The sequence below is a fragment of the Copadichromis virginalis genome, linkage group LG4 (genome assembly GCF_057382275.1).
Source record: "Copadichromis virginalis isolate Kocher_CV1m ecotype Utaka linkage group LG4, C_Virginalis_male_GT1.1, whole genome shotgun sequence".
Lineage (NCBI taxonomy): Eukaryota > Metazoa > Chordata > Actinopteri > Cichliformes > Cichlidae > Copadichromis > Copadichromis virginalis.
Window position 1 is genome coordinate 27,609,038 of NC_140621.1, and position 18,424 is coordinate 27,627,461.

An 18,424-nucleotide genomic window follows, 5' to 3' on the forward strand; every position below is an offset into this window, starting at 1 on the left:
TGTATATTTTCTAAGTTCACTATTTTGTCATGTGTTGAGAAAAACACAGATTTTAAAATTACATGGTCTAATATTTACATTTAGCATATAACTGCAACATTATTTTTTCGTTTGTTTTTTTTTAAAGACTCGAAAGGACTTGAAATTCAAAGTTTCAGGCTTGTGACTTGACTCGGACTTTTACACCAGTGACTTGAGACTCGACTCTGACTTGCCTGACATTACTTGAGACTTGACTTGAGACTTGAGGATAAAGACTTGAGACTTACTTGAGACTTGCAAAACAATGACTTGGTCCCACCTCTGCTATAATCACGCTGGGCTGTTTAATGGGGCTCTCTGTCACCTATTTCTGAATCTTGGTTAAATTTGCATATGCTCATTCAGGCAGGATGATTTAATTCAGCCCCTATGGGAGCTGCTTCAAAACCATACTGCGCTTAGGTTTTGTGTTAAAGTGCTCCTAATTAGGTCTCTGTCCTGGCACTTACTCATCAACAAAATTATCTCTGAAGTTAGTCCAATGTTTAACTCTCATGTAACAGGTCAGCAGAGATAGTCTGCCAATTCTCTTGATGAAATATGTTGTGTCTCACTGGCAAGTAACACTAGATAACTTCCTTTCAAGTCTGATATGAGCAATCTAACAACAACCTTTGTTCATACAGCAGCTGATGAGTAACCGGATGCAACTTTTTACCTGTGAACTGAGAATCCAACTGTGTAGGACAACAGACAGGAAAGACAATGCCCGATATGCCACTTGTTGCACTGTATCTGGAATGACTGGACATATAAAACCAGTTGTTAATATCTAACTCTCCTAATGCACTTATTTCTAACACCTTAATGCATTTACACTGTGCAGTGCTCCTTCAGTGAATCAGCACACAAGCTTATGTAACAAAAACAATACAAGAATGTTTCCACTCAGGATAACTATCACATAAAAATAAATTTTCTGCTGCTTTGATCAACTTTACTGGTAGCAAAGAACTTTGACTGGCACTTAAAGAAACATTTTCTCAACCCACAAGTTCTTCTTTTAAAGTTTGTGTGCATTAGGTTATAACTCTTTCTCAGTGGGCATTATGCCAGTTCTGCCCTTTGTCAAAGATGCAGTTCATAACTCTTATGGACAACATTTTTTTGGTGCAATCAAGAGGTGTAGGATGTCCAGTGTGGTGGGCTCCAGATTTTTTGCAGTTAATGTGCTGGAGTGCTGACCTCCAGCTTGCACTAGGATGGTCTGAAGCCAAGTGCGAAGTGATCTGGGTGAGGACTCGCCATGGTTCATGACGGGATAAGGTGAATTTCCCCCACAAGTGGATGTCAAGACTGGGAGGAAGGATAGAGCAGGAAGAATGGAGCATGATAGGCACCATGTGCAGTGATGCACATATTGTACCAATCTGTTCTGGCGAAAAGCGATCTGAGCTGTCCATTTACTGGTTGATCTACTTTCCTGCCCACACCTACGGTCATGACTGGTAGGTGTAGTGACCGAAATAATACGATTGTGGATGCAAGCAGCTCAAAGCTTTTTCTAAAGAATGTCTGGGGTAAAAGATTGTTTCTCTTGGCTTGTTTGGGAACGCCTGAGTATCCCCTGAGAAGAGATAGAGAAGGTGATGGGGGAGAGGGAGTTCTGGGCAGTTTTGCTTTGATGCAACCCTGACCACGATAAGCAGTAAAAAGTAGATGGACGAAATAATGGTTGGAACTGTTTCTTGTTATGTTACCTTAACATGAGTTTTTGTTAGTTAGTTTGAGCTGTACAAAACAAAACCTGTATTAATATGGCGATTTCCATAATCCTGAAAATGTATATCACACGGATAATGAATCTGTAATAAAAGCTACAACAATCCTTTGTAACATAGCCTGTGTTTTTCAGTATTCCCAAAGTCTTCTGAATCAGATGGTTGTGGACATTTTTGCAAACATCTCTTCCCAGTAGAACGATGATGTAAGCACACAGGCTTTTAGCTTGCTGGTGTGCAGCCAGGTAGAATGACATATGGCAAAGAGGCATAGGCAATGTGCTGCAAATCACACTTAGGTGAACACAATCTCTGCCTTGACTTTCAGGTTTCATAAATAATGCAAAGGAAAACATTTGGATTTCCCAGGAGTGAAGACAAATACCTTTGAAACTCTACTTTTAAGTGCACATGTTTAAAAAAAAGGAAAGGAATGAAGATATTCTTATCGACTGCAGCTACATGATAGTAGAAGACTAAGTCCAAGCATTTAATAGAGTAGGCTGAAAATACCACTTTGCTTGTTTAACTTTGACCTCAAAAGTACAGATCTATTTTAAAACTTGACATAAATCTTATCCATGCTGGTCTCAAGGTTCAGCAGAGACAGATCAGTGGCTGGTTCAGTGACATTTGTCCAGCTGAGCACAGTTCAAATAGATTAATGATGAAGCCTAAACTAATTGATCGTGATTTCAGTTTTTTTTTACTACATAGTTAATGTAAATATTAAATTGTCTATTTTTAAAGACTTTATACTGATAAGTCCGGAGAAGTCAGCTGAGCTTCAGGTGATAAAATAGTGTGATAAACAGTGTTAAAGGTGTGTAAATAATAGTCGGTGTTTGTATTGGAGATATTGTCAAATAAGAAGGATTTAGGTCCTAATCAGGACTATATAATTATCCTCTGGTGTTTTATTTTTTCAATCAAGGGTTAAGCTTTTTGATTATTATCAATGGGGCCTTAAATTTCAGGGTAATAAATAAAGTAATGAAATAATGTATCAGTACAGAATTTAGAAAAAAAAATAAAAGAGAGATTCATAAACAAATTCTGGTAATAGTGTTTTTCCTCAGGTGTTTCTTTTTTCAAGAGAGACTTCCCTGCTAAAGAGGATGGAACAGCTAAGTATGTGGATATGTGCTAAGGAGACACATTAAATAATAGATGTCTCAAATGCATTAAGTCTGACTTCATGGTGGACATCAGACTTCAGAGGGCAGTGACACTGAAAGAACCTGAGTAAGACATGTGTAAGGTTACAAACACAGAGTGCACGGTGACAATAGATAGGAGACAAGATCACTTTTCATTTAAATGAAAATACTGAGTTCTGATACACTGAAATCACACTTTTACTGTACTGTACACACTTTTAAGACTCTGAATTTTGTAATACATATGCCATTTTAATAATATGCAATATTTTTTTTAAATTAAGACTAATGTATATATTAAGGTGAGGCACCCACTAACACAGTAGCACTGAAAACAAGTCATAAATAAATGAGGGCAGATGTGAAAAAGAGGGCAAAGAGGGAAAAGAGGAAAGAGAGAGAGAAAAATAAAGCTTTTCTACCTCTCACAGCTTGTGGGCTTTTGTTCGATAGCTGGTGGCTGTGAAAAGATAAGGTTTACTAATGGGGTGTTCAGGAGAATGTTTCATTTATTATGATACTTTACTAATGCGACTGTGGAGTAATATCGAGCGGCGGCGCTATTCATGCAAGCCCTGAGAGGTTTACATTGTAGAGCCTGTTACCGGTGCTTCCAAAACTGTTAGCTCTGGCAGTCACAGCCCTGAGAGGCTCTTAGGAAGCTTTAGCATAGCACCTGGAAACATTACGTCCACGGGTGTGACATAGAAGCTTTGCTCTTTTTCTCTGCATATATTTTCAGGCTATATTACTGAAATATCTACTTTACCTAACTTTGCTTACTAGCATAAGAATGTCACCACACCCACTATGTGTAATGTTTTTTAAGAGCCAATTTACACTTTCAGTGCTTTAAATATTGCTGTTTTTTGTTGTTGTTGTTGTTGTTGTTTTTAATTAAGACACTGGTATCTCTGAGTTTCACACTTTGGCACTGGTGCTCATGAGAGAGTGTCACTTCCAATTTTTCAAATGTGGATATTAATTCAGGACTGCTTTGCATTACGTTGGAATGCAAAATATCATTTTTCACTTGCAATATTAATGTTGTGAAGCTGCATTTTTTTCAGCTAGTGGTGGCATTTTTTTTTTTTGATTAATGCCACTACAAAGTCTTTTGCCTCCTTATGTAGATTCTGTCCAGACCACTGTTTCTCCAGCACCTTCTGACAAAACTACAGTATTTGCTGCCCTTTGGTGAGAGCATATTGGTTTACACTTTAGCCAAAGATAAATCATTGGTCATGAAAAATTAGCAATATATCATGATGACACACACACACAGCCATAGAGCCACAAGAAACTACAAGGAGATCGCAAAACCAGTCACACACTGCTCCTCCTAGTACACATCAGGAATGTAACACTCAGAAATGCTGCTTCATTTCACTGGACTCTCATCAGGAATGTTTGGGTATTTTTTGATCATATTTGATTGACCACCAATCCATCTATGTTCTACTTCTAATCAATGCAGTGTTAAAGGTTTGCTGGAGCCTTTCTCAGCTGTCACTGGGCAAAAGGGAGGTCTATTGCAGGGCTAACACATGGCCAACTTTCAAATTGCCAATTAACCTAACCCATGCATGTCTTTGGACTATGGGCAGAAGGTGGTGAGTTCATGCAAGCTCCACAGAGAATGACATCAGTCAGCTAGAGGATTCAAACCAGAACCTTCTTGCTTTGAGGCAACAGTGCTAATCACTGCACTGGAGTGCTGCCAGATTGACTAGCTATCATAATAAATAGCTACACATTTTTCTTAGCACTATTACGTGATTCAAATATGAATCATATATCCTACTCTCAGCATATGGACCCCACTGACTGCAACAAGAAAGTGATTTTCTGGGCTTTTAAATGTGAAATGAAAACGTGAAATTTAAGATGTGTTAATTTAAAACTCAAGGCCAAGATGGTAAAGATACTGTACTGTATAGACATGTAATACGTAATACACATTAAGTATTAAATATGTAGTAGTTGGTATGTTGAAAGACTTCTAGATTCACTTTTGGTTTGAGATGGTATTTGTTATTTTCAGTTGCAATCTCTGAAATAAAAGCTTTCCAACTGTTGTTTTCTGGGATATTTCTATTTCAACATTTAATGCACTGAGCAAGCCACCATGCTCTCTACCTAGTTTTGATCTGAAGCCAAAAAGCAAATGAGAAAGAGCAGCATTGTTGCTGCAGTGCTTAGCATCGTGATATATTACTTCATCAGTGAACATTTCTCCTGGCTCTCTCCTGATACTTACGCATTGTAGTCGACTTTATTATTTTGTCAAGTTACCATCTCTGATGTTGGTGTGGCAGAGTTTCTGTAGGAGCCATTAAGCAACACAGATAGTTTATTATGAAGAAACCTTTAAATGCAATGAGATAGAAAATTATCCTTGTAAATGGGGTGGGTAATTTTATTTAATTTATTTTAAGAATTTGATAATATTAGATATTATGAGGTGGGGATGGGAAGCTATACTTTTTGCTCCTCTGACAGTTTAAAGCTTATATACCACAGGCAATGGAAAGATCAGTCATTTTTACTTCCATAATATAAGGGAGATTAAAAATGAGGTATATCCTAGAGAGTATCGAAGACAATACAATCAAAACACGTGAAACTGATATATAAAAGCCTACCACACAGCAGATAATCAACAAGAAGGAATGCATGCAGACACTGGACAACACCAACCCAGAGGTGTTCTGGAAGCAGAGAAAAAAAATTGAAGCTGAAGAACAGAGCCAGCACAAACAGATGTTGGAAAATGTACCAAAATCCAATAAAAACACAAAAAACTGCTAGAAAAGGTCAACTTAACCAAATCATTGCTAATTTGTAAGAGGCCTGCATGCAAGATAACAAATTAAGATCAAAAAGACATTTAAAAGGAAGGCAAATGCATTAGCTAAAAAACCACAGTGCAACACAAATGCAGACAAAAGTCAAGAGCCTGACCAATTTGATCAAACTCTGGCCTCGGAGGTCACAAGAATATAATACGTGGTTCAACAAGAAGGCTCAAAACAAGCAATCTACAAGGGAAACAATAGAATAGAAAGCATCACAAATAAGCTCAAAGACTATAAATTGCATCTTTCAGCTTTGATTCAGTTCCGACACACTGCATCTGTAATAGGAAACAGCAAAGGAAGCAAATCGAACCTGGAAATGCAACTTAATGTACTTAACATGCAGTTCTCTATTGATAACTAGAATCTCATTTTTTAGACTGACAGATGAACCGGCAAGTCTGACTGCTACTGAAAGCCAGTCTGAGATGCTATTGTTCTAAGTCAATTTGTGTCCAAGGTCAAAGTATGCTACAAAAAATCCCACTTCTGTTCCCCTTTCTTACTACCAATCAAGCCCTATTAGATCGTGAACCCTTTTGGGAGGGGAAACAAGATCAAGAAGAAATGAGAGAAGAATTGGAAAAGGGAGGGGAAATGGGTCTGCTTTTGTACTTCAGCATTAATAATGAGACATTAGCCTTAGCATACATAGAGCCCCAAGATAACCCAAGTAACTAAACCTTTGATTGCAAATTATAGATGTCACAGTTTTATTCACTGTTTTAATACACTGAAATATATTAAATATCAGAGAATTGATAGTATACTATGATACCTAAAAATGAATTAGTTGTAGGGATGTCCTATAGTACGTTGTTAATGTATTCTTTCATTCTTTGTTACCTTTTCTATTTTTTAAAACACAAAAAACAATACATATTTTTTATAAAGAAAATGACCAAACATGTTTTGGTCTTCTAACTCATCAACACACACAGTGGAACATTAGGCCAGTGCAAAATTCATTTGCCCTGTGATGCTAATAGTGTCCAGAATTAGAACAAGAATTAGTGAAACTGTAAAAAACAAAGACGAAAGATTAAATAGAAACTCCTTTTGTCATGCAGAGATACAAACTTACTGAGAATCTTCATAGTGAGATTGAACCTTAAGCTTTAGGTGCACATGCCAGTGCCTATAATTTAGTTAGTTTAATCTTCATATCACAGTAGAACTTGTCTTCATTTTTGAGAGTAAATACTGTGTCACTTTGTTATATAGAACACATATTCTATAGTGACTTTTGAGTCAAATTTAAGATGTTTTTTCAAACTATTTGAATGTAAGTCCTTTTTACTTGAAGATTTTCAAACCAAGCTATTTACTTTATATTAGTGCTGTCCGTTAAAATTACGTTAATGCCATAACCGTATTAATGCGGCAAATCTTTGTTAGTGAGTTAGAGCGGATCACCCCATGCGTGGGGATGCACGGCGCTAAGGCGTTAACTAACTAACCATGCTAATGCGTTGACGCTGTGCAGCCCCACGCACAGGCGATCCGTGTTAATGCGGTTATGCCGTTAACATCATTTTAACGAGATGATGCTGACAGCTCTTTATATACGTTATTCATTCAACAATTTCTTAATTTTTGACACTTGCTGTGTACGCAAGATATATAATGTCAATATCCCCTTATAGATGCTAATAAATAGTTTATAGCTATATTATTAATTAATTTGTAAATGCTTTATAAACCATTATTAATGGTTTATTATGCATTAGTTAAGGGTGAGAAAGAGGAAAAAAACTGACCGGTTTCTTGCCAAATAGTGAGCCAAATGTGTTCACCTATATATTTCATCTAGAGTTGCTATATTAAACATTTCAGACTAAGTTACTATCCTGTAAGCACAATCAGCATTTGTAAACATATTTTTTATCATATAAAATTGTACTTCAGAAATGCATTATAAATATCCACAACTATCAATCGGAGCTTTGTTGTAAAGTGTAAAGCATAAAACCATTTATTAATGAATAATAAATATTTATAAATGCCAAATGGGAGCCTTATTGTAAAGTGTAAAGCATAACACCATTTATTAATCACTAGTAAACATTTATAAATGACAAAAGATAGCTTTGTCGTAAAGTTTAAAACATGTCAACATTTATTAATCACTAATAAACATTTATAATTGCCAAAAGTGAGTCTTAAATGTATAATGTCACCATTTATAACACTTAGACCTAAATTACAATCAGTGCTTGAAATAACATTTAACTACTGTCAAAAATGGCAATGTATTGTAAGAGTAACACATGTAAAATTAAATGTGTTTTTTAAAACACCAAACAGTCACCCACTCCAAAAAAAGTTCATGCCAGACTGGTTCAAACTGGAAATATTTTTTGTATGTCCTTAAATAAGCGTCCCAGTGGTCCATCAGGGTGTCGCGAACCAAGCCAAGATGACCACTCAAGAACCATCAGATTTTCCTCCAGCAACTTCTCAGTGCGATTTCCTCTTAGTCTACGGACATGTCCTTTGATGGTCATCCAAGCCCTTTCGATATGCTGTGTATGACTGCCAGATTGAGGATCTACAAACCACCTGCTGTGATTTACAGTGTAATGTCTGTACCTTATGTTTGTCAAAACATTCTTGTAGGCTCTCCACTCATCACTGATAATGGCACTACCCAACTTAACATGCTGTCTGATCAGAGGAACAAGGTGGCGCCTTGATCGTTTTTCAACAAGTTTTAACACGAGCCTTCGCCTTTTGTCTTTAATTCCCATCATTCCAAATACCCATTTCTTCCTTTTCCATGCATTTCCAAAGCGTCCACGTGCATACTGAAAACAAAAAGAATAAAATTAAACAGAATTAAAATGAAAAAGAATAAAATTAAATATCTACAAAGAAACATTCAAAAAGATGGTTGCTTCTACTAATTTTTTTTACTTATGGTAAAGGTTTCCATGTTTAGAGGACACAGTCAGATCTGCATTGATTCTAACAAACCTGTCTGAGAGTTTACCAACCTTTCGCTGATGACGGAGACAGCTTTCATCTATAACCACAAATTCTCTGTCACCACCAAGACGGTGTCCATTGTTTATTCTGTGTCTTTTAATTGCACGTATACAAACATGTCGAATGTGTCTTGCCATGCTACTTAGTGTTCTGGAGCTGCCAGCCACTTCATCATCGATCATATCTACTTGTCTGAGCCCGAGCCCTTGTGAAAATCTGTGATAGAAATTGAGGCAATTATTACTTACTGAGGCCCTAATTTTATTTCACAAGTCTCGTATTGGTGTTCAATTATGAAAGGTGCATTGCTATTAATGTCTACATCTACATATACCTGTAAATGAACTTCATCCAACTGAAAAGAGATGTTTTTGATTTCTCAAAGAGGGAGCCAGTTCTAATTGTTCTGGAAACTTTCCTATGACTTGCTCTTTTGCAGCACCTGAGAACATATCAATGAGTTAAGTAAAGAAATGGACCCTTAAACAAGAGCATTAATTGAAAAGATAATCACAAAATTAAGTATGAAGAAAATAATAATGAAAAGAGGTTAATGCTCCCTCTTGCATTGATAACCGAAATATTTTGTTATATTTACTACATGCACTACATTATCATGCATTATACATACCACATATATTGGTCTTTCTTCACCACGGAAATCATTTTCATCTTATGGTGACAAACAGGACATCTAAGCTTCTTTTTTAGCAGGTGTTTCTTCTGCAGCCATTTAATGAGCCTTAGTGCCTTATATTTAGTTTGTTTTCCTTCTATTCTGGCGCGCAATCTCATTCCCAAAGACATTGTGGTGGAAAAAAATGAGTAATTTATTTTATTATCACCTCGAAACACCGTAAAATACTCTATGGGAGTCTAGTGCAAATCGGTTCAGAGTTAAAGAACTTCACATGCTATATAAAACAAGCCCTATAATCAAAAATAGTCCCACGCAAAAAAGAGGATTGTCTCACCTGTTATAATGTATCTCCGACTTTGTTATGTAGATCTAACCCGCTGGATTCATGCTAAAAAAAATATGTTCTGCTGCCAAAGGGAGGGAAAACAAATTTAATTTAAACGCAGAGGAGCTTATACAACCATCCAATCACAGTTAACTTTATTAAGGAAAGCCCCTCCTCTCAGAGCGCGACAGGCAGTGGAGCGCTCTGGAAGGTCAAGCCAAAGGGGCACGAACAGACGCACTGAAGGCGCTCGTTCAAGTTGCTGCGCCATGGATGGAGCAGAAGATAAAAATTTGTGTGCGTCTGCGACTTACACAGTTAGCACACGTTCGAAGAGATACAAAAAGCAGAGACTGGATGATCTAGATTGCACTAAGCCAACGACGTCAGCAGTTAGACATGAAGGTGAGTATAATGCTAGCTAGCTAGCTACCGAGCCATTTGGCTGCTAGCTACAGTGGCTAACTAACATCACATAACATGTGAATAGCTCTATTACTATTGGTTATTCCAAACGATTGATATCACTTAGTTGTATATTTTTAGTTTTGTTTATGTGCATCATTAAATTTATATTAAACACCCTGGTAAGGCAGTACACATAAGAATTATTTGCCTTGTTTTAGAAATGTCTGAACCACCACATGTGTATATAACATAATTTTTACAAAGTGGCTTTTTATAAATTCAAGTTGTAACCGTTTTTAATCAATATTTTATTTGAGTTTCCCAAGTTTAGATTATAAATAATTTTAGTATTGTAATTTAATAATTGTTTGTTCTTTAGATTCTTCTTCTAATCCTGCCCCTACTGCAACTGCCCTTCTTAACAAGGAGCGAGAGAAACTGACTTTTCTTAAGGAGGAACTGGAGCGCGACACCTTGATGGACCACTGGGACGCTTATTTAAGGACATACAAAAAATATTTCCAGTTTGAACCAGTCTGGCATGAACTTTTTTTGGAGTGGGTGACTGTTTGGTGTTTTAAAAAACACATTTAATTTTACATGTGTTACTCTTACAATACATTGCCATTTTTGACAGTAGTTAAATGTTATTTCAAGCACTGATTGTAATTTAGGTCTAAGTGTTATAAATGGTGACATTATACATTTAAGACTCACTTTTGGCAATTATAAATGTTTATTAGTGATTAATAAATGTTGACATGTTTTAAACTTTACGACAAAGCTATCTTTTGTCATTTATAAATGTTTAGTAGTCATTAATAAATGGTGTTATGCTTTACACTTTACAATAAGGCTCCCATTTGGCATTTATAAATGTTTATTAGTCCTTAATAAATGTTGACATGTTTTAAACTTTACAACAAAACTCTCTTTTGTCATTTATGTTTAGTAGTCATTAATAAATGGTGTTATGCTTTACACTTTACAATAAGGCTCCCATTTGGCATTTATAAATGTTTATTAGTCATAAATAAATGTTGACATGTTTTAAACTTTACCACAAAGCTATCTTTTGTCATTTATAAATATTTATTATTCATTAATAAATGGTTTTATGCTTTACACTTTACAACAAAGCTCCGATTGATAGTTGTGGATATTTATAATGCATTTCTGAAGTACAATTTTATATGATAAAAAATATGTTTACAAATGCTGATTGTGCTTACAGGATAGTAACTTAGTCTGAAATGTTTAATATAGCAACTCTAGATGAAATATATAGGTGAACACGTTTGGCTCACTATTTGGCAAGAAACCGGTCAGTTTTTTTCCTCTTTCTCACCCTTAACTAATGCATAATAAACCATTAATAATGGTTTATAAAGCATTTACAAATTAATTAATAATTAGCTATAAACTATTTATTAGCATCTATAAGGGGAGCCTTATTGTAAAGTGGTACCAAAAATAAATATGAGATAAATATGGAAATATAAATGTCCATCCATCCATCCATCCATCCATCTTCTTCCGCTTATCTGGAGCCGGGTCGTGGGGTCAGCAGCCTAAGCAGAGAAGCCCAGACCTCCCTCTCCCCAGCCACCTCCTCTAGCTTATCCGGGGGAACACCAAGGCGTTCCCAGGCCAGCCGAGAGATATAATCTCTCCAGCGTGTCCTGGGTCTGCCCTGGCGCCTCCTCCCGGTGGGATATGCCCGGAACACCTCACCCAGGAAGCGCCCAGGAGGCATCCTGGGGAAATATAAATGTTTAATGCCAAAATTATAATATTCAAAGAAAAAGGATGTAATGTTTCTACATGACCAGCACCAAATCCATAAATCTTCTGTGTAATTTTATGAATACAATGAACTGCAGGTCATACAAAATCAAGCACCTAATCATGCAGTCTGCCACTGCAAACATTTGGCTCACTCTAAAGAGGTCACTAAAATCCAGTGTGGTACTGTCATCAATATTTAAATATTTAAAACAAAACTGACGCGAACATCAGCTCGCCTGACGTAAACTCCCCATGATGGTATTTGAACAAGTCAGGTTATGAAATTTCTCCTGTCCTATATATTTTACAGTCAGTTGTAATGTAGTATTATTACAAAATAGAAGCATTCAGTGGCAGACTAAGTAAGGGGCAGGGTTGCCAAGTACTAAGGCACATGTGTAAAAGTCACCAATGCACTGCTGACTCAGTAACTGGAGAGTTCCAAACTTCTTCTGACATTAACATCAGCACATAAACTGTGTGCCAGGAGCTTTATGGCGTGGGTTTGCATGGCTGAACAGTTTCTCTGTGCAAATTTTAGCTGACCCAGTGGTTTTTGCTAATATAGTGTATGCAGTAATATCTTACTGACTGTGCTTTTACTGACTGTGAAGCACTACGGTCAACTTTGTTCTTTTTAATGTGTGGTATATAAATAAATTTTGATTTGATTTGATCTTAAAGTTATGCACAGTAAAAGCCCCGGTAAGCCGCCATTTAGTATTCTTCTTAGCACACGCTAACCAAGCTACATTTAAAAAGAATTTCAGCTAAATGAAGGACAAGCAATGACAAACCTAATGACGAATTTATGGAATTTATTGGCTGGTTTGTTCAGTAATGTGCTGTATGCTATCTTTATGTTAGATCGTAAACTCTTTTTGAAAGGGAAACGAGATCAAGAAGAGATGAGAGAGTATCTATATGAGACACTGTTGATTTTAAAGCAATTTCCATTAAGATATGAGGTAATGCTCTATCAAAAGCATAAATCAATGATTTTTTAAAATTCACATTCTCCGATGCAATGCAGAAAACTGGTCAAATTCATCCCATATCATGATTGTTCATAATCAATTACGTTGAAACCAAGCACACCATTGTTTTTCTTGTGACATTACCAATAAGTTTGGTGTGTCACATGGCCCTTTTACTATTGAAAAAACAAAAGTTGTATCCAAGATGGCCGACTTCTAAATGACCACCATGGTCACCACCCATCTTGAAGAGTTTGCCCCCTCACGTATACTAATGTGCCACAAACAGGACTTTAATATCACCAACCATTCCCATGTTATTACGGTGTATCCATATAAATGGCCCACCCTGCACTATAATTATTTTAAAACATGCATTGACCTGAACAACATCGACCACACGAGTTGCATAAAAATGAAAAATGATTGCTGCGAAATTTTAGCTTCATAAATAATATGTTTTATCATATCTTATATATGTTTTTGAAAATCAGTTCATTGATCCACTTTAGGCTTTTTTGTCACACACTGAAATCTGAGGCAATTTTTAACATGAGTATGTCAAAAACTATTAAAGATACATAAAAGATTATCTGAATTTTGCTGAGTATTCCTTTGATAAAATATGAAAACTTCCACACTCCTTGAGTTGTGTAATTCAATAACATATCATTCAGAAATCTTCAGTGCAATTTAAAAGATTTTTTTACTCTGCGCTCAAATATGCGACTTTGCATAGATGTTAGACTTTTTTCTTTTATTTAGTAAGCTCATCATCAGACATTTTTTAATGCATCTGATGTATCTGTTGCAGATCTGGATTCATTTTGATGGTAAGAAAGAGAAGTGAATTTATTTATTTTTTCTTTTTGCCACAGACTTTGAAAAAATGGTTTGACAGTGGGTAGACAGACTATTTTCAAATATATATATATATATATATATATATATATATATATATATATATATATATATATATATATATATATATATACATTGAAAAGTAAAATATATGATGCTAAGATTTTCACTGGAATTATTATAAATATTAAAATTTCCTGTCATAACATTTTAATGGGATGGAATGGCCCACAGTCCTTCTACAAGTGTTGATTAAGGAAACAGGAATTTGGAGGCACTGTTCTCATTTGTGCTGCCAACCTAAAATGCAGTAATATCATTAAGTTGATAAATTTCCCATAAAGATAACTTTTACATTAATGTCTCGTCATATATGAGGTTGTAGCAGTGATGGTTAAAATCTTAAATAAAATAGTTTTGCTCCTTTGCGGTACCCTGTAAATTGAACCATGAAATGTAACACCAGTTTCTGCGCAAGGCTTTTAAAGACAACAATACCTGTACATGCATGTTTCTCAAGTTACTTTCTACTCATTGTATTATAGATGATGTTCCTTCGTTATCCCTTTTTAATTATTCAGATCATTTACAGGTGCAAATTACAGCAACTCATCTCTCATGTTGCAGTAAAAGTGAAGTGGCCAAAACGTCAGTTTGATGTAATTTTCATAATCCAAATTAATTTTTCTACATTTTTTTTTAGATATTTTTGTTGGGATTTTTGAAATAGAAAGCAAACCTTTTCAGGCAAGTCCGCTGAGTCATGACAATTCATCCTCACAGCCACTGACATTAGTGTCTTAGCGGCTACAGAGTAAAGGTAGCGCTTTGCACTGTGATTTATTGAGTGGCCCCACTGCAGAGGGAAGTGGAGGGAGAATAAAGTGCTCTCACCTGAAAAGTGAGGCTCACTTTGGTCAGAGAGATTTTTTTTTTTTTTCCAGAGGCTTCACTGCTCACATTACTGTAAAAAGAGCCACCGAGGTCTGAATGATTCCATATTCATGAGTGGATTAATGAACAGTTGCAGGAATCGTGTCTGCGGCAGTAAATTAATTCTCAACATTTATCAGTGTTGAATACATGAATGGACAAAAACAAGTGTGCAGGAGGCTAAAGCGCTGACTATTTGCACTAAATAATGAACAGAGAGGGAATGTTTGCATCTTTCTCCTGCATGTTCAGATGAGTGCCTGGGATTTGACCCTGTAAACTGCTTGAACATACTCTTCTTCTTGGGTTTACAGATTTGTGCTATTGTAAGTTTCTGTGTTAACATATGTACAGTGCAGTCCATGAATCCAACACTTTCTGTGCATGTTGAGTTTTAGAAGTTCATGTCCCAGATTTAACATATTTTATCACTCCCATATAGTGAAACCTTCAATATGAGTAGGTTATAGCATAAAAATAAACATGAGTAAAAGGATTTTATGGCAGTTGGTCATCTTGACAACTTCTACAAACAACTTGAGGGCCTTTTTTTCTGGCTTTTACATCTTCAGTCCTCTAAGTCTCCTCTGATCCCATCAATTAAACTGCAGGCCTCTCTTTATAGAGGGCTTATGACTTTCGTCCTTTGCACAGACAAGGTTGCACAGAGCCTCCACATAACTTGACTGAGTCGTTCACAGTAAATTGACATGAGTGTAAATTTTATTATATTGAATGTAATGTACAGTTACTATCAAAGAATATTAGCAATACATCAGTTTCATTAGGATTAAAAGTCAAATACAATTTAAATGCTGGGATTAAACTAACTAGATTAAGCAGAATTTTTCATTTTAGCACAATGTTAAGCATGTCTACATCATAAAGTCAAGATATGTGCTTCCTTTACTGTGTCTCAAACAACAACATTGCCAGGACATACATAGGAAATATATCTATTAATAGTATTAATATTATTAATATTAATTTGATGTAAATGCCTCAGTCCAAAGATCAGTCTTAGACAGGCCGCCATGCTCACCATACTATCCAAAATGTAATACAATTAAATAAAAAAAAAAAGAAAAGAAGGTTGGGTTGTGCCTTAACTTACCTTGTCAGGTACTAGTAAGTGAGTGGCAACGCTCCTGACTTGATCTTCCTGGAAAACCCTTCTAGTCAGTAAAAAGAATTTCACCATCAACTCAAGGAAAGTCTCTATGTGGTCATCCCCACCCTACAAATCCTAAACCAACTCACACTCACATCTCATCTCATTTTCTGATGTAACTAATAAGGATGGGGATTGATAACAAATCCAATTCCATAATTCCATTATCATTATCACTTATTGATTCGATTCTCATTGGGATCTTATTTGCTCTCCTTTGAGAGTCACCACCATTGCCACCAGTATACCGAAGAGATTAGATTGGTGGAAATTGCATGCTGCGTGTTCAAATGTTTGTGCATGTGAGGGGTATGTCCCTTCTTTGTTGTGATCAGTGTCATGGTCGTTAGTCAGAAACCTGCAATGTATTATACAGATTACACAGAACACTTTTTGAAGCAATGCATTGCATAACATTACTTTTTTGAATCTCTATAAAATGACCTGAAATGCATCGTCTTATAATTGCCATTTAACAAAATAAACCTCAGGCTACAGTTCCACACACCAACACAAATCCCTATCCCAGTGAGGAAACACATATGATCTTTCTCTAAATCTTTAGGTATGAACATAAAGCTGAAAGCACAAAGCAAAGATGAAAACCAGCACAAAAGAAACTGGCACAATGGTTTTACTTTAGAAACATGTGCAGATAGAAATGGAGGCTGCAGCCTGACTGCTCATCACTGTCTTTGTTAGCCACTGCCACTGTCTGGCTGCTGGACTGGGGTTTGTATTCACTCAGCTTACTTCACTCTCGGCTCTTTGCTAGCTTAGCGTTAGCATTTAGTATGTGCAGGTGCTTACAAAGAGCTGAAGTTGTTTTGCTAGCATAATGCAGCTGTTTCTGTCCTGGATGCAGTTTTTATTTTACCATCAAGCTTTTGTCCTTTTGTGCTATAAAAATATTATTAATTTCTGAATCCACCCTGTAGACTGCACCACTGTTTTCCGCCTCTGGCACGGGAACTAAAATCAACTGACTTTAGTGCGAGTGCAAGAACTGATAAGTGGTATCGATAGGCAAGCAGACTAACGATTCCAAGAAGTTGAAATACTTTGAACCGGTTCTCTACATGAATTGGGAAGAATGAAGAGAATAAATTTTGTTAGATTCACATACTAGTTCGAGTCTCCCAAACACAGCAAAAAAATCAATTTTATGTGGACAAACAGAGTCCTTAAGCAAGGAAATTGCAAAAGTGGCTGCATTATAGATCAGAAAAGCCTTGGTATGCATTTACATTGTAAAAACCCTTGTTTTTTAAAAAGTGACTCATCTATAATCGTGGGAGGTTGTGGCCAAACTACGCAAACATCTTTTTAAATCAGACCTATGTGTTAATTTTCCACTGATGATATCAATTACACTGATTAACGCTTAGAGAAAATTGTGGGAAGCTTCACGGACATCCTTTGTAAACCAGTAAATCTCAGTTTAAAATCAGGTTTAATGATGGCCCTGATAACAGGACTCAAATTAATGCTTAAGCTGCCCATTTGTTCTGGTGTTGAACTTGACTGAATTCTTGCTGTAGTTCAGGAGATGTCCTTCAGCTTTGCCTAGTAGAAGTGAAGGACAATGTGTCACTGCAACATCAATGCTCCATTGCATCATATCTTTCCCGATGTCCTCGGTGTTTACTCATGGGCATTTTAGAGAGGATTCACATGAAAAAACTTTTCTGCTGTCTTTGTCACGGATGGCCAGTTCTGTGGTTATGAAAGGATGCAAAGATTCTCTTGTTGGTATTTTTCTTTTACTGTTGTCTTTTAGAAATATTTACTTTTAATACTGCTGAACAGGAACACCATACAGTATATGTTTTACGTGACTCCAACTGAACAATGCAGGATGACTCTTTTCTTTTCCTTAAAAGAGCTTCTGTGCATTAGTCCGTTCTCAGCGTGCACATCTCTCTAACTGTTCTTCTCAAACAATCTAAGAATACCAAATGCCCTCTTTAGCTGGTCCTGCCCTGAAGAAAATCTGCTAAAAGCAATAAAAGCAACAGTGTAAGACCACATAGAGCCCCTGCTATACTTGTCATCCTTATCATTCTACCCCACTTATTCCAGATAATAACAAATTATTCGCCATGCCACTCAAGAAATCCTGCTTTTGCCAAGAATAAAAGTCATTATGGTGCTTCACAAGATGTCCTTGATGAACAATCCTCGAGAGCAAAAACAGACATGGGAGTACATTAATGTCTTCATCACATGCATGTGTAAAGGCCACTCTTCATCACACCACTCTGCCACTCTGTTATTCATTCATCACTACGCAGGGTTGCCCTGGAAGCATGGACAAAGAAACTACGAGACAAAGATCAGACATTAAATGAATGACTTTTCCAGAAAAACAAAACAGCCCCAGAGTTTGTGCCACTTAATAGCTTTTCTGCTTTTGTACCCTAGGGTCCAGTCTACGCACAGAGCACAGAGATGGCTTTAACAAAAGATTATGAATGTACCTCTGAAACCAAGTGTCAACAGTAGGGTGTCTTTAAATATGGCAAAGGTTAAGTGCACAGCTTGTTTAGGTT

The 18,424-nt window shown here is 36.3% G+C and overlaps 2 protein-coding genes and 1 long non-coding RNA gene across 3 annotated transcripts in view; 2 read left to right on the forward strand and 1 right to left on the reverse strand.

The window, feature by feature from the left end:
- The window catches only part of elfn1a (extracellular leucine-rich repeat and fibronectin type III domain containing 1a), an 81,537-nt gene that overhangs the window by 28,948 nt on the left and 34,165 nt on the right, over positions 1–18,424 (forward strand). The window lies entirely within an intron of this gene.
- Positions 7,878–9,727, reverse strand: LOC146711698 (uncharacterized). The gene is made up of 4 exons (XM_085454651.1): positions 9,401–9,727; positions 9,104–9,211; positions 8,778–8,985; positions 7,878–8,588 (listed from the first exon to the last, which is right to left on the reverse strand). The coding sequence occupies exons 1-4, from the start codon at positions 9,574–9,576 to the stop codon at positions 8,124–8,126; spliced, it is 957 nt and encodes a 318-aa protein (XP_085310777.1). The 5' UTR covers positions 9,577–9,727; the 3' UTR covers positions 7,878–8,123.
- LOC146711699 (uncharacterized) lies at positions 9,946–10,917 on the forward strand. Its single transcript, XR_014920197.1, has 2 exons — positions 9,946–10,139; positions 10,522–10,917. It is a non-coding gene; the product is annotated as an uncharacterized LOC146711699 (long non-coding RNA).